Here is a 16,139-nt window from a genome sequence, read left to right as displayed (position 1 = left end):
TTGGCTCGTTGGTGTGGTTGGTGAGATACAATTAATTGTCTTTTAGTGTTTTGTGATTTGTGATTGTGAATTTATCTAATTGGCTCTTGTGATTGGGGACCATGGGGCTTGTCTATTGAGTGGGGGGTGGATGGGGGCATGGGGCGGGTGAGATATTTGAATTGAGAGAAGTAAATACATATAGGGTATGTGCTAGTGCAACTAATAAATAATAATTAATAATTTAACTAGCCAATACATTATAAAACACAAACAAATTAAATTATGTTAGGCTAAACAACAATTAATAATTTATAATTAATGAAACAACAATATAACAAATTATAGTTTATAAAAGACACAAATTAATGAAACAACTAAACAACAATAATTAATAATTTTATTAATATTTCAAATGAATTTATAGTTTATTGTTTATTCTTTTACTAGAATTATGGACAAATATTTGATAATGAGACTATCATGCAACAATTTCAAAATATGAAAACTCATAGAAGGCAATTGTAAACTTTATATTTGCATGTTTTTTTATTGTTGTTGTTGCCAATATATGAATTTCTCTTTTTATTAAATTATGTAATTCATACTTCTTAAGAAATATCATGGAAAAAATTCTTGAAACCGCCACTGCTTTGTAGTAGCATTCCTTAGTCAAGAATTTTGTACCCTAACACACACCTCTAAGAGTCATTCAATAGTGATTGTTCAACATTCAAATTCTCTCCCAGTTATCAAATTATTTTAATACATATAATATATATATTATATATTATATATACCATTGATGTTGATTAGAATGAGGATAGTGTGAAGCCGATCTATATTACACCTTACACGTTTCTTTTGAATCCAACTTTATTTCTTTTTCTTTCTTTTTTTTTTTTGGTGATAACCATATCCAACTTTACAGTAAGTTGCCAAGAGGCAATGTCGCCCAACTCGTAAGGTGTGAGTGTGACTTCATATGAGGCAAAAAAGTTATGAGATTGGGTATCATTCTATTATATATGGTAATCTCACAGATATTATATATAACCTTAATAATTGTTGAAAAAGACTTATATTATCACTGTACCTCCTTTTATATCTATCATAATAAAAATTGAAATAGTTCCGTATATGTGTGCTTAATTTGATCTTTTCTTCTAATTTATCTTTGTTATTGTTCGCATCTCATCAGGTTAGGTTTCAGATTTCCAAACAACTCACTGCCAACCAAGTCAATATTTGCAAAGTTGGCCTCTTAGTCCAATATTTCATATAGTTGGTACATAGCTGTGGAACAACATTACATGTTATATGATTTCTCATATTGGGGATGTATTAATTAAATGAAGAATATACTTCTCTCATCTCATGTTTGTGGCTGTCCTCGGTTCTATGTGTCATGTCCGTATCAGTAGAAGTCATACTCATACAGAATTTGCGTGTCTTGGGGAACTTTCGAAGCAAAATAGACATTTTCCTTAAATAGTACAACAAAGTAAATTCGTTAGAAGTTTCTCCAAAAAAAAAAAAGAGGTAAATTCATTAGAAGGATCCTTTATGAACTTTGATACTTTCAAACTAATTGAATATTGATTATTCATCAACGCACTTTTCCACACCACAGACATTTATTAATTTATCTTGGAGATTGTTTGTTGTAGTTTATTTAGTTAAATATCGTTTTTTTAAAATGTTCAAATACAAGAACACCTCTTGGGATTTGAGTCAGTTGCAAAAACATGTCTTAAGGTTTTAATTGTTCATTCCTTGTGAATAATTTAATTACCTCTTATGGATTGAAAAATCACGTAAGCAGTGATACAAATTAGTTGGTGAGTCTACTTAATATGATCATATGATGATTATGTGATTTTCCTACTCATAAAAGCTAACAAAAGTTAATTCCAGTAATTAATTAGACAGATATGGAAACTTCATAGAATTAAAAAGAGAAATTGAAGGTGCTATTGTAACTGGCTCAAATTTCAAGAGAGTATTTTTGCATTTTTGAGTTTTTAAAATAGATTTTTTTTTTTTAAATACAAGTGTACTTTTATATATAATTTAAATAAAAATTTATTATTCTATTCAAGTATACTGTGACTCTTGGACATAAAATATGGTTTAGGACGCGTAAAGAGGGAGAGGAAGAAGGGGGGATGATGAATAATGATGCTGATGGTTGAAATAAATAAGATAGCAAAAAAGGATGCATAGGCACATGGAAAAAGTAAAGATATCACATGAGGGGTTCCCTTAACTTCATTAAACAGGGACCAAAACTAAAGTCATCTCCATCATCCTAAACTAGGTTCCAAGAAGCATTATACCCCATCACCCCTACCATGATTGGGCACATGATGTCTCCCACTCATCCCTCACTATATAAATAAAATTACCATTTCAATATATTACTGACATTAAAATTTGTTTTTTTATTATTTATTTTTAAGTCAACAAGATGAATGGTATAATTCAAATCAAATAAACAATTATTGTAAGAGAGAAAGAGAGAATTCAAAAGCAAGCCAATGTGATTTTTAGGTTCCTATCCACATTCTAAGAGAGTTTCATATAAAGGACCCCATTGTGTGACCATTAAACAAGGGATGGTCCCACGACGTTAGGGGGTTCATTCCATGTGGGGGTGAGTCAAGATTCCATCTTATCCCTTTTCCACACGAAATTGCTTGGTGTTTTTATTTTATTCTCAAATATATCTAAGCTGCTTGGGGTTAAAGACAACCCCACAATTGAATTTCACAGTAATATTCCTTTCCTACTTTTGAATCCTTTCAATTCTCTCTAATTTTTAACCCACTTCTAAGATATGTAGCACTTATTTGATTTCCTATACTGTGGTTTACATAAGTTTTTAATATCATTGAATTTTTTAGATGTCATGTATCTTATATTTAGATTATTTGAGAATTGTAAGTGGTTGGCTTAGCGATTTCTAATGTCTCATATATCCATGAGGCTCTAATTTCAAAACCTCTTTCTAGCATCTTGGGGTTATCCTTATAGGATTCTTCCTTATAATTATTTGGTGCGTGTGGAACGAGAAGACTGCATACATCTGATCGAGGAAAGAAAACTACATACACTTGAAGAATCAAATATTACAAGAGGTTTGAGGTCTGGACACCCTCGTTTGTCAAAAAAAAAAAATTATGATTAGAGAAAATTTAAAGAGTTGTATTTGGAAACCATCTTTCTTGCTAATTTTATATATTTAATATTCAACAAACACAAAAGTGAACGGAATATACTATATACTATAGCTTCTAGTTGTTTTTGCAGACAACTTTATAGCGAAGGAAACCTAAATTATTTAGCATTATTTAAAAAAGATGTGACCTGGCCTTAACAAATAAGCAAAGCAAAACCTTGTGCTTTTAGTATCTAAACCCACCAAAAGAGAAGAGATTATTGCCATTTTTAAAATTAAAAATAATAATAATAATCACCGTCACGTGTATGAAGAAAATGATATTTTTCCACTAAAATCTTGTTATTTTTTATGCAATTAGCGTGGCTATAAATATTCCTGCACTTCCCAAGATTGACAATTGCAAAAAGTCAAGAACAAATCATACAACCAAATTGCCAGATTAGAGTCTCAACTCCCAAAGTCATCTATGTCACAACTCACATGCCAGTTTATTTTACTATATATTATAATTACCATATCCTGGATCCCATCTTATTAACTAGTTTATCCAATTCTGCCATGATTGTGAATCTCTATTCTATAAGATTAAAAATAAAAACAATTAGGAAAGTTTTATTATAAGCTCCTCCTAGTTTAACCACTCTTCACATTTTCTTGATCTAGTTTGTGGCCCAAATATTGTTATACGTCCCTATAGTAATCTGACATATTGATGATATTGTATATACTATATAGTTTTGGAAAACAAGCATTATTATTATCATACCAGCCCTGTTGAAATTTTGTTAAGATACATGTGATCTTGTCTATAATTAGCTGTAGTGTACGTCATGGTTTTTATTGCAGAAAGCGTAGTAGTGTGTGTGTGTGTGTGTGAAATTTACGTGGAAAAGGTTTAGATGAGAATGGGCAATCAGACACAAATGGATTTAGGGTCAACAATCAATATCTGTATGTTCCAGTAAAGTAGAAAAAATGCGGAGGAAAAGATCATGATTGTATGCCAGAGTCAAGAAGGGTTAGCTAGGCCAAGATGTTAATGTTATAGTCAGCAACTTTGTCAGATCCTAGCTTGCTATAGGTGATCGATACGGTGAGAACATATGCAATGGTCATCATTTATTGGCATCAATTGAAAGTGTTTCGCTTACCTCTAATACTTTTTTAATTAGAGATGTTTTTTTGTTTCAAATACACAATAGAAAGTGGTAATGAGTTTTAATCTCCATATTTTATTTAATTAGTAGGTAATGTAGTAGTTTCTCATTAAAATAAAAGGAGATTCTAGTTAAAAAAAGTACTGGAAGTAAGTCAAACCCCAGTTGAAACTCTTTCTCTTTTTCTTTTTTTGTGGCTTTTGCTGAAGGTGAAATTACTCGTGTCATATAAGCTCGACGTAGTCTAATCTCAACATTTATAATCATATCTCGTTAGTGTCATATTTGCTCAATGCAGCCTACTCTCAACACTTATATATAAAACACTCTTGTCGTCAAATATGAAATATACGGTTCAAACCCCATCTATATTAAAAATCAATTAGTATCTTAGCTTGATGATAAGAAACAATCATTATAGAGCAGATATTATTAGTTAAAACTATTATCTCTCAAATATATATATATATATATATATATCAAGGTCATTTATTATTCTGTAATCATCCGATAATAAACCCACACCCAGAAACGAGATTTCTCTCAAATATATATATATATATATATATATCAAGGTCATTTATTATTCTGTAATCATCCGATAATAAACCCACACCCAGAAACGAGATTAGATTTTCAAATTTTAAGGGGCAAAGCACGATCAACAAAAAAAATTTTGGAATTTAAAATTAAAAAGAAATAGACTAAAAGCTTTTTAAAAATCAGATTCATTTAAAACTAAATTAATACATGAAAATCAAACTAGCACATTTAGTGTTAAGAAAATATAAATTAAAGAAAAGACACAAAAAAAACAAAACAAAACAAAAAAATTCTTAATACATATCCTTTTAATAGCCTATCGAAATGTATAAAAAAAAAAAAATTAAGTCTTGAATACCGTATAGAATTGATTTTGTACTAATATTATTAACAATTTCTCTTTTAATATACAAAATCAAAGAATCTTTTACAAAATTATGTTCACTTTTGTTGTAAGCTTAATTTTATATTCATGACTGAAAATATTTGTTTCATCTATGAGATAGAAACATTGGAAGAGTCAGCAAAACTATAACCACTCTATTAATAGGTTAATATACTATCGATCTTCTACTCTTTATTAACCATTTAATACAATTCAAGTGGAAAAAATGAAGAATAAAAAATATATATGTTCTTTGTATTTACTACGATCTTTATTAAAATTTTGAAGCTTTTTTTTTAATAGGAAAATTTTGTGGCTCTGATTTGTTAAAACATATATATTAAAAAGTTTTTTGCTTTCCTTTTCGGCTTTGAGAGGAGGGCCACATATCATGGACCAACAGACCATTTCATTTTTCTTTTTCTTTCACCTCTTTTTGGCAATTGAAATATTGGGGGATTTAAGTATGTTATTTGGACCACATTTTAAATACTTATGTATATTACAAAATATATATATTTACATTTTGGAGATGGTAGTCCCTGCCCTCATGATTGGGTTCAACTCCAGTATTTAAAACGTGGTCAGCTCTTTTCTACATATAGGCTGCAAAATGTATCAGGCCCAAGCCCATTATTTGGGTCCACTATACTTTTCCTTGTACTTTCTTGTACTATTGGACAGCAATTTTCTATATTATTGAAGACTATTTTGGTTAAAATTAATTGAGAAATCTATGATAGCTAACAATTTGGTAGAATTAAATAAAAAAATAGAAATTTTAAATTTACCCTTAGATACAGATAGAGAAAAAGAAATAGCAGTTTTAAATACTACTGAGTCATCAGATAATGAGAATGTTAGACATATTATTTGTCATAAATGCAAAAAAGAGGAACATACTAAAAAACAATGTGCTAGACGGAATAAAATTGCTAAACAAATCGGTATGTTAGAATTTGAAAAAGACACACTAAATAAATTAATAAAAATATTTAATGTCAGCCAAACGCTATTTCATGAGGGATAAATAATCCAGTAAGTTAATGGTAAGTTAATTGCTTAAAAAGAGAATAAATACATTTATCAGCTTATAATCTGTTTGCTTGTTCACACTTAGGCTAGGCACACACTAATTTGAAACATGGACTATGATGATATAGATTATGATGAAAGCTATAGCATAAGAGATATAGACAATAATTGGTCAAACAGTATTATGGATTATGAAACAGATTCTGATTCTGACAATGATATGGCTGGGTCATCAATGGGCCGGGTCGGGCCAGCCCGGCCCATTTTTACTTGGCCCATGGGCACAGTGGGCTGGGTATAATGGGTTATTAACTAGTTAATGGGCCGGGTTGGGCTGGGCCGAAAGAGGAAACCTTAGCCCATGACCCTGCCCATGGGCAATGCCAATTTTGTCTCTATCGGGTTGGGCCTAATGGGTCACCCATGGGCTTGTGTTAGCATATTATTTTATTATTTTTATAAGGAAAGAATCAATTTTTTATAAGGAAATAATCAATCTATTTTTTTAAATGAAAGAATTAAAGAATTTAATACTTAATTACAAATTTTTTTTACAGTCAAATCTATTTAATTTTTTGTTTTGTTGATGAAAACCTATTTAATTTTTTATTTATTAAGGCTTTAAATAGTTTTTTTTTTTAATTTTTATCTTTAATAAAAAAATGTCAAATGGTTAATTCAAATTTGATAGACTACTAGAAAAATATATATTTAGTAAACTAAGTTTAGCACAATTACTTTGGATATCTTAGTAGTTGAGGGAGTTCTCTTAAGAATTTTCTCTATGATATCTTAAGATCAATCCTTCATATACTTCCTATATATTTTTGTTATGAATTATGAGTTATTAGGCTGGGCTAATGGGTTAGGCCAATGGGCTGGGCAACGGGTTGGGCTACTGGGCTAGCCCACCGGGTACCCATGGGCATAAAAACTAGCCCATGGCCTGACCCACTGGGCTAGTGGGCTACCCATAGGCCTCAATAACAACGGGCCGGGCCACCCATTAGCCCAGTGGGCCATCGGGTTTCTGAGTCGGGCTGTGGGCCATGGACTATTTGATGACCCTTATAATAATGGCTGAATATAATTATATTGTGTTTCATATACGTCTTGATACTAATAGATCCACAATTGTCTTTTATTACACCATTAATTATGTCTTTATATGTTATCACAAGTATTAATGGTTAATACTGTAAGCATTTATCATAGCTGTATTTCATAGAAAGACAGACTTTATAGTTACTCTGTTATACCATGCTAGAAGCAAGTGATTTTAACTATTTTCTTTTTTTTCATTATAGGTATCAATAATGGTATAACAGAGTAAATTAATGCTTACAGTATTTAAACTATTATTTTCATACAAATTTTTCTGTCACTTATTTCTTTAAAGAAAATAGTCGTTATCACAATATTATTATCTTGATACACTTCTTCAGATAAACTATGATATCATTGTTTATGCTGGTATTCTCATTTTAGTTCTAGCATGTCCTTTATAACTTTCCCTACATCTTCTTTTGTCTTTGACTTTCTACTATCTTGTCTTTCAATTGCTTCTATCATCTCTTTTACCATTCCTTTCTTAAACATTTCTTTATCTTCTATACGTGTTGGTCTTTCCCAAGCATGGCCATCTTTTATGTTATCAATCTTTGTCTTTCATTTTCTTCATACATAATTCCTTTACGACTATTTTCTTTCTTTTTGGCAATTGAAATATTGGGGGATTTAATTATGTTATTTGGACCACATTTTAAATACTTATGTATATTACAAAATATATATATTTACATTTTGGAGATGGTAGTCCCTGCCCTCATGATTGGGTTCAACTCCAGTATTTAAAACGTGGTCAGCTCTTTTCTACAACTAGGCTGCAAAATGTATCAGGCCCAAGCCCATTATTTGGGTCCACTATACTTTTCCTTGTGCTTTCTTGTACTATTGGACAGCAATTTACCATATTATTGAAGACTATTTTGGTTATCCAATCTCTCTCTATATACATAGGCCCATCTGTACAACATGGTATCAAAGTCAAGATTTTGAAAATTATTCCCAAACTAGTGGTTTGTGCATTACTCTTCTTAGATCTAAGCACATTACTTATGTTTAAGGCGGTGTTATTAATGTATCAACTATCAACTATCAACCAAGCCCACTCTTTGCTAATTAATATACTTTGTAATTACTTGTTATCTGGTCTCTCTCTATATATATGACCCCTCTGTGCTACATTGGCAATGGGCCGTCCACTAATTTCTTTTTCTCATTAGATTTTGTACTATGAGTTGTATATGAAGACCAGCCAAGAGTTAACAACATAACTGATAATCAGACTAAGAGTCATATTGATAACATGCTAAGAATAAAAAGAATGATCCACACTACTTTCCTAAATCCTAATAACGCAAATGAGTGACACTTGGATGATGAAGATTAAAATAAAATAAAAAAGGGGTATGCGGCGTTAAAAAAGAAAAGGTCTTAAAAAATTCCATGTAAACCACACAAAAACAAATAAATACCACGTCTCACATCTAACTAAAAATCAAATGGAATCGAAAGATTTAAATGAGAAGAAATCTTGTCCCAAAATGGACCAGCTTTTTGCAAGTTGGCTGAGTTCAGGGTTTGGCTCTAATTTTTTGCAGCAATTGTTGAGTGACTGAATCCGCCTAAAGCCCCCAAGGATGGTTCCTAGAGGAACTGGGATTGGGAGTAGTAGCAATTCAAGAAAATGCTTACATCAAACCCTTCATTACAAATTAATAACAATCAAATTATGTTTCGACATGGAACTGTTAAAGACAAATTGGGCTCAAAGAGAAAGCTTTAACTGAAATTATGCCTATGTTCCGTAGTGTTGTATTGCTGATTTATATTTTGCGGGCCGAAAGATAGACGAATGCTTTAAAGACAAAAAACAGTGCATGCTCCTTCAAGTATCAGCCTAATATTTAAGTTCTTTACACATACTCGGCAAATAGATTACATTCCAATGGGATAGCTATTACCAACTAAACAGCTTCTTTGGTTCTTACAAATATGCTATCATAACCCATAAACAAAGCTAATGGCAGTTGCGAAAACAACATTAAACTAACCTTCCAGCACAGCTGCTCATAGAATATTAGCCATCTAAATATGAAATATGAATCTCCCCTTTTATTCTCGAAACAAGAGAACAATGATGATTTTAGAGTTCCTTAAAATGGGGTTACTCCTAATGCCAATCCAATTATGGTGCTACTAACCAGCTTGTTAAAAATTACATCATTCAATGCAATCAATAAGATGGAATAAGATGGAAAGCATGCTGCCAAAAATAATGAAAGCATGCTTCAAGGGAAGCTAAGGTTAGTAATTAGGGGGGGAAAACAATTTTTTTTAATATATATAATTCGATAGTTACAAAAACAAAAATGATATTTAAACTCTAAACGTCTCAATTAAAAACATTAGATGGGGTGAATTAAGTTACAAGACTCTTGACAAAGCCGCAAATAAACACTCATGCTTTCTCTCTCTAGTGCATATACTCAAAGCAAAGTAGATAATCACATTTATCTTGTGGTTGGTTAGGATTTTAACGAATTTATAATACTCTCGTAAAATTCCCAAGATGTATTTCTTTCAGTGATAGCTCTTTGACCAAAAGGGTTTTCCCTTACATAGTTCTGTACATTTTCAGCTTCAGCCAATCCCTCCAGATAAACCCGAAGCTCACCACCAGCACCTACCATGAATAGCATTATGTCATTAATCATTTCACCTGGTATTTACAGAAAATAATTTCACATGCAGTCCATATTTTAAAAATTGCTAGTGGCTCAAATTGATGGTACTGAATTTTCTGTACAAACTACATGTAAGAATGATCAATTATTCAAATAAAGCAGATCATCCAAATAATTCTCAGTTCCCTTTTTCTTTTTCCTTTTCTTTGATTGAAAAAATCCCATTTAATTAATGTGGCATCACTGCCCAATGTGGCTTGCGGCGATATGTTATAGATGAACCAAAACGAATCACAGTAGAATATATAACCCAGCCTCAAGCATCCACCCACTTGATCTCACCCATAAGATGTACCTACTCAGCATTAATTAATTTTCCATTATTTGCCACAATTATGCTCCATTTAGATCTTATAAACTAAAAAAGGGGGAAAGAATTTAGCTTCTTTTATTAAGGATTTCAACAATATTCCTTAACATTTCCTTGTTTTTCTAAGATCCAAACAAAAGGTAGGTCAATCAGCAGGAAAGGGAACTAGGATAATCCAAGGGTATTATTCTTACCATGCCTCAAGCATCACCTTTTGCCACCGTTAGGCATGAAGATAGTAGTTACAGAGTAGAGTAACATAAAATACATTTCTGAAGAGTAAAATTCAAGCTGATAAGGTTAGAAGCCATCTTACCTAATGATTTATCATCCGTATTTTGAAAATTGAATGAATCAGGGAAGATTGCTGTGTGCGGCTATAAGATCAAAGTTTTACATAACCAACAATAGAGTTAGGGTATAAGTTCAAAAGATCACATAATCAATAAATAATTGCCTCCCCCAGGAAAAGGTGAACAACAAAAGCTGATCAACTTACAGGATTAAGCAATGCTTTGTATGGAGAATCATCCAACAACAACGTATTTGATTGATTATAGTCTCCCTTTTTCCATGGAAGACTAGGGTCATGTTTTTCCCAAATTTTCCTCAACTCCTTTAAGACCACAGGCTTATGCTTGTCTTCAAGAGTCTTGAACTTTGTAGGAGTGCAATGAGATCGATCCTGGGAAAACAAAATGCCAATGTAGCCAATGAGCTCTAGCTTAAACGGTGGCACCTCCTCCACCATAAGAAAGGGGGGGATATCAATAGAATTATGTAGATGCATTTAAACTGTTACAGTAACACAAACTTATTGGCAGAAAGCCGCTTGAAATTGATAAATGAGAAGGCAGAGGTTGTAAAAATGTCGAAGAAAACAAATGAAAAGTACATACCCAACAAAGTAGCAGCTTACGCTTCACACCTCCCATCAAATAATCAATCACCCTTGTCACATTTTTCCTTCAGAAAATTAATAAATAATTGCAATTAACACTTGTACACTAAGCTGATTGGCAACAGCAGTCACATGCTTTTAAAAGAAAACCAAAATGAGGGAGAGAGAGGACAGAAGCTGTTTCTTTTAAAACTGAAAATAAAAAGAAACTGATACATAAAGAGATGAAGTGAATGACATCCAGTTAGCATTGTCAGAAAAGTACTTGGCTCTTGAGGACCACACGCCCACTTCAAATCTCTCAAAGCAGAACTTCAGGAAATCCTGATAGAATGGCCTCTTGAATACTGAAATAAGAAGACATTTATCAGATTAAATGGATAAAATTTATATAGAAAGTGAAAAAATATATACAACATCATTTCTCACGTGCCCGTCCTGCAAATTTAAAGTCTGGTTTGCAATTCTTTGGAGCAGGTAGAACTATATCAGCAAGCACCCCATTTATATCAAGAATAAGAAGCTTCTTCCTCAAATGACCAACAGGTGCTCTCAAAAGAGAAATATGAGAAATCTCTGAGTTTTTATCCCCTTCATCAGCAACAGCAACACAAACTTGTTCAATTTTATCACCAGCTGGTGCAAAAAACTTTTCTTCACCATTTTTCTCATCCGATAGACTTAGATTTGACATAATATGCATATCATTGGTGCTAGTTGGGCAACTGTCCTCACCCAGCTTTTGAGCTTGTCCACCATTATGCTTAGGCTCTTTCTTTTTATTTCTTTTTCTTTTTTTCTTTTTTTTAATCACCATATTCACTTCCACAGGATTTTTGGTTGTTTCCAAACCCACCCGTTCAATTTCAGCTAAGGGAGGGCACATTATTGGCAAAGAATAAGTATTGCTGAAGACCTTAGAATTTTCATGCAATAGACTTGCTGAAGAATTGGTCACTGAGAAAGAGTTAGTTTCACCAGTACCCAATGAAATAAATTTTTCTTCAGTATTTCTTTCATCTAATGAACTCACAGTTGATATAATATTCTTATGATTGGCAATAGTCAGGCAACCTTCCACTGGCAGCTTTTGAGTTTGTCCACCATTTTGCAAAGCATCAGGGCGCTTTTTCCGATTTCTCCTTCTTTTTTTCTTTTTACACACTGGATTTACTTCCACGGGATTTTGGGTTGTTTCCCTACACTGGTCAATCCCATCAAAGGGAGGGCACAGTGTTGAATCTGCTCCGGGGGTAGTATCTTGCACTTCACTCTTGGTCGTCCAAAAAGAATTAGCATTGTTGAAGTGCTTAAAATTTTCATGTGACAGACCTTGTGAGGAATTAGTCACTGCAAAAGTATTAGTTTCGTCAGTGCCCAGTGAAATAACTTTTCCTTCACTGTTTCCTTTATCTGATAGACCTACTGTTGACATAATATTCATGTGATTGGTGCTTGTCAGACAATGTTCCTCTGGCAGCTGTTGAGGTTGTCCACTATTTTGTAATGCATTACGCTTCTTCTTCCTCCTTTTCCTCCTTTTCTTTAGACTCCCCGGATTCACTTCCACAGGATTTTGGGTTGCCTCCATGCCCCTCTCTTCAATCCTAGAAATGGAAGGGCACAGTGCTGAATCTACCCCTGGAACAGTATCTTGTGCTTCACTCCTGCTCATTGAAAAGGAATTAACATTGGTGGGGACCTTATGATTTTCATGTGATAAACTTTGTGAAGAATTAGCCACAGGAGAAGTATTAGTTTCTTCTGTTCCCAACAAGCTAATGTCTCCTCCATTGTTTTTTTCAGCTGATAAACTTGATGTTGACATAATATTCATATGATTGGTGCTAGTTAGACAACCTTCCCCAAGCAGCTTTTGACTTTGTCCGCTATTTTGCAGTGCCTTAGGAGGCTTCTCGCAATTTTTCTTCTTTTTTCTCTTTTGACTTTCCAGATTCACTTCTACAAGATCTTGAGTTGTTTCCACACCCATTTGTTCAATCCTATCAAAGGGAGAGCACAGTGAAAATTCTACCCCCAAGATAGTACCCTGCTCTTCACTCTTGGCCATTGAAGAAGAACTAGTATTGCTGAAGACCTTATAACTGCCATGTGACAAACTCTCTGAAGAATTGATTGCTGAAAGAGGACTATTTTCATCAGTACCTAATGAAACAGCCTTTTCTACAACATTTCTTTCACCTGATAGGCTTCGTGTTGACGTATTATTCATGTGATTGGTGCTTGTAAGAAAACCTTGCTCTGGAAGCTTTTGACCTTGTCCATTGTTTTGCTGTGCATTAGCCGTTGCCATATGACTTCCCATTCTCCTTTTCTTTCTACTCACCAGATTCACTTCCGCAGGATTTTGGGTTGTTTCCATGCTTGTCTGTTCTACTCCTGAGATAGTATCTTCCACTTCACTCCTTGGCATTGAAAAAGAATGTGCACTGGTTGAGACCTTACATTTGTCATCTGCTAGAATTTGTGAATGATTAGTCACTGAAAAGGAATTAGTTTCATCAGTGCCCAATAAAATAACTTTTTGTTCACAGTTTCTTTCACCTGATATACTTAGTTCTGATATACTACTCATATGATTGATGCTAGTAGGGCAACCTTCCTCTGGCAACTTTTGAACTTTTCCACTATTTTGAAGTACATTTGTCTTCTTTTTCTGATTTTTCCTTCTCCTTTTCTTTCTATTCAACAGTTTCACTTCCACCGGATCTAGGGTTGATTCCATGCCCGTTTGTTTAATACCAGCAAAGGGAGGGCACATTGTCGGATCTATTTCTAAGATTGTATCTTGCACATCATTTTTGGCCATTGAGGAAGAATTAGTATTCCTAAAGACCTTATAACTTTCATGTATGGTGCATTTTCTATTATTTTCCTTAACTGGATCGGGTTCCACATGTTTTATGGGATCCTTTATCATTCCCTTCGCTTAATACGCCCTGCACAATTATTTACAGTGGAAAATGATTCAAATGAGATGACAAAACCTCCATGTGAGAGAGAGAGAGACAGAGACAGAGACAGAGGAAAGCGTAAACAAACAGCAAACGATATATGGGTCAATTAAGCAACAATTCAGGATCATTAATCATACAAATAATTATACATATAGCTCTGTAAATCATGAAAAAAAAAAGCCAGGAACTGTAACCTGCCCATGTAATTTGAAGATAAAGTGATAAACAAGTATTTGAAATCAAAGATTCCAGTTACCAACAAATCTCCTTTATAGGCTCCATAAGGTGCCATAGGAGGTCGCCAAGACAAGTGCTCACTTGCCAAAATTCACTTGCACCATTAAATAAGCAGGTGACAGGTCTCACTATTCATAATTTCAATGAACATTTAATTACAAGGGATCAGGTGGGTGCTTCAATGAAATAATAAGTTACAAAATCTGAACACGGTCACCAACCAAACAAAATTATCACATCTGATTGTTTATTCAAACTCCAGCCACACTAACCATTTGAATGGAAAACTCTGCAAGAAATTTATGCATACTTTCACCTACAGGATCCAAAAACCAAAGTTAACCCACTGTTTACGACCTTAGGGCCAACGTGAATTAAAGAAAATGTAATCAAAAATTTATGTAATCACAATACTCCTTAAGATAACTAAGCTACAGTCAATTTGATTAATCTAAATATTATATATATATATATATAGAGTTGAAAATAATTTAATTCAACACAAACAAGAAAACATGCACACCCAAACCTTCCCACAAAGGTGAATCACAAAGTCAAATGCAAGCTATCTAAGAACTCTAAGAAAGAACAGGAGGGGATGTTACCTAAGACAACCATCCACTCAAACAAATATCTTAGCAAGGTCTGCTTGATTGATAACATGAATCGGGCATTACCCACAAAAATTCTATTATTACACTCTTGCCAACTTGTCCACAAAATGCATAATGGGACGCCATTCCAAGATTTATAGTTATGATGACATTGAAACCTTCTTTGCTAACGGACTGATCTAAGTATCGAAAAGGGGAATATTTTATACTGATAGCCAAAAATTCTCTTTACTATGTGATTATATAGATAACTAACTTTTTTTTTTCTATCTAATTTTCTATTGGGGGGAAAAAAGTAAAAGTCACGGTTCAAGTTCGGAAATCAGCCTTTCCAAAAAAAAAAAAATTTGGGGATAAGGCTACTTATCAATCACCTTTCCCACCCTGCAGATGTGGGAGTTTTGTGCACTAATTACGATTAAAAAGTAATAGTAAGAGCTAAATTATGCAACTAAAAAGCATAACAATCACTTCTAATCATGTTTCTTTGAAAAGCTACAACTGAGATTGGAAATTCCACTAGGTGAACTCATATTAGCCAATGTGAAAAGAGAAGTAAATGATAAATAGAGTAATTGGACATCATGCTCATAGGCATTGAACCAAACCATTTCAACACCCATTTATACCCAAAACATATCATATCAAATCATATTAGAGCAAGAATATAGATTACAGACACAAAACTAACACACCCACAAATCTCCAAATGAAGGCAAACAAGTTAACTAACAAAAACTAATACACTCTGGTTGATTGGTTGGTTTCTGAGAAAACCAACCTTTTTTTTTTTTTTTTTTCACACACACACACACAAAAGCAAATAGCATATTACCATTCTTTGTAGTCAAATGAGTATAGCTTGTCCAAACCATGAAAAGTCAGAGAAAAGAGAGAGAGAATTGTGACCTTTTTTGTTTGGTGGAGGCGCCCGTTTTGAGTTTTAGAAAAAGAGAAGAAGAAGAAATCTACGGGATCATGATTATATATATATATATATATATGGA

At 33.1% G+C, this 16,139-nt stretch overlaps 1 protein-coding gene across 5 annotated transcripts; it reads right to left on the bottom strand.

Moving 5' to 3' along the window:
• Nucleotides 1-9,659: 9,659 nt before the first annotated feature.
• Nucleotides 9,660-16,114, bottom strand: LOC112004996 (uncharacterized). 5 transcript variants are annotated; one of them, XM_065775056.1, is made up of 9 exons: nt 15,968-16,095; nt 14,791-14,834; nt 13,869-14,263; nt 11,733-13,778; nt 11,569-11,650; nt 11,302-11,368; nt 10,902-11,087; nt 10,719-10,779; nt 9,660-10,031 (listed from the first exon to the last, which is right to left on the bottom strand). In XM_065775056.1, exons 3-9 carry the CDS (start codon nt 14,242-14,244, stop codon nt 9,874-9,876), a joined length of 2,976 nt encoding a protein of 991 aa, XP_065631128.1. In that variant the 5' UTR covers nt 14,245-14,263; nt 14,791-14,834; nt 15,968-16,095; the 3' UTR covers nt 9,660-9,873. The 5 variants fall into 5 exon arrangements, with proteins under 5 accessions (XP_065631128.1, XP_065631129.1, XP_065631127.1 ...); XM_065775057.1 differs by having other exon boundaries at nt 16,042-16,088; XM_065775055.1 differs by lacking the exon at nt 14,791-14,834 and having other exon boundaries at nt 16,042-16,114.
• Between the last annotated feature and the right edge of the window lie 25 nt (nt 16,115-16,139).

The sequence above is a fragment of the Quercus suber genome, unplaced genomic scaffold, assembly GCF_002906115.3.
Source record: "Quercus suber isolate HL8 unplaced genomic scaffold, Cork oak 2.0 scaffold_104, whole genome shotgun sequence".
NCBI lineage: Eukaryota > Viridiplantae > Streptophyta > Magnoliopsida > Fagales > Fagaceae > Quercus > Quercus suber.
Note: the sequence above shows the minus strand (reverse complement) of the source record. Positions and strands in the feature narration are given on the sequence as shown.

What these genes read in the sequence shown, in the direction of transcription:
- LOC112004996 (XM_065775055.1), bottom strand. Translation starts at nt 14,244, where the DNA reads ATGATAAAGGATCCCATAAAACATGTGGAACCCGATCCAGTTAAGGAA. An exon ending in TAAATTTGCAGGACGGGCAC is followed by an intron (nt 11,651 to 11,732) that starts GTGAGAAATGAT and finishes TTCTTATTTCAG; the next exon opens with TATTCAAGAGGCCATTCTAT. An exon ending in GTAAGCTGCTACTTTGTTGG is followed by an intron (nt 11,088 to 11,301) that starts GTATGTACTTTT and finishes TTGTTTTCCCAG; the next exon opens with GATCGATCTCATTGCACTCC.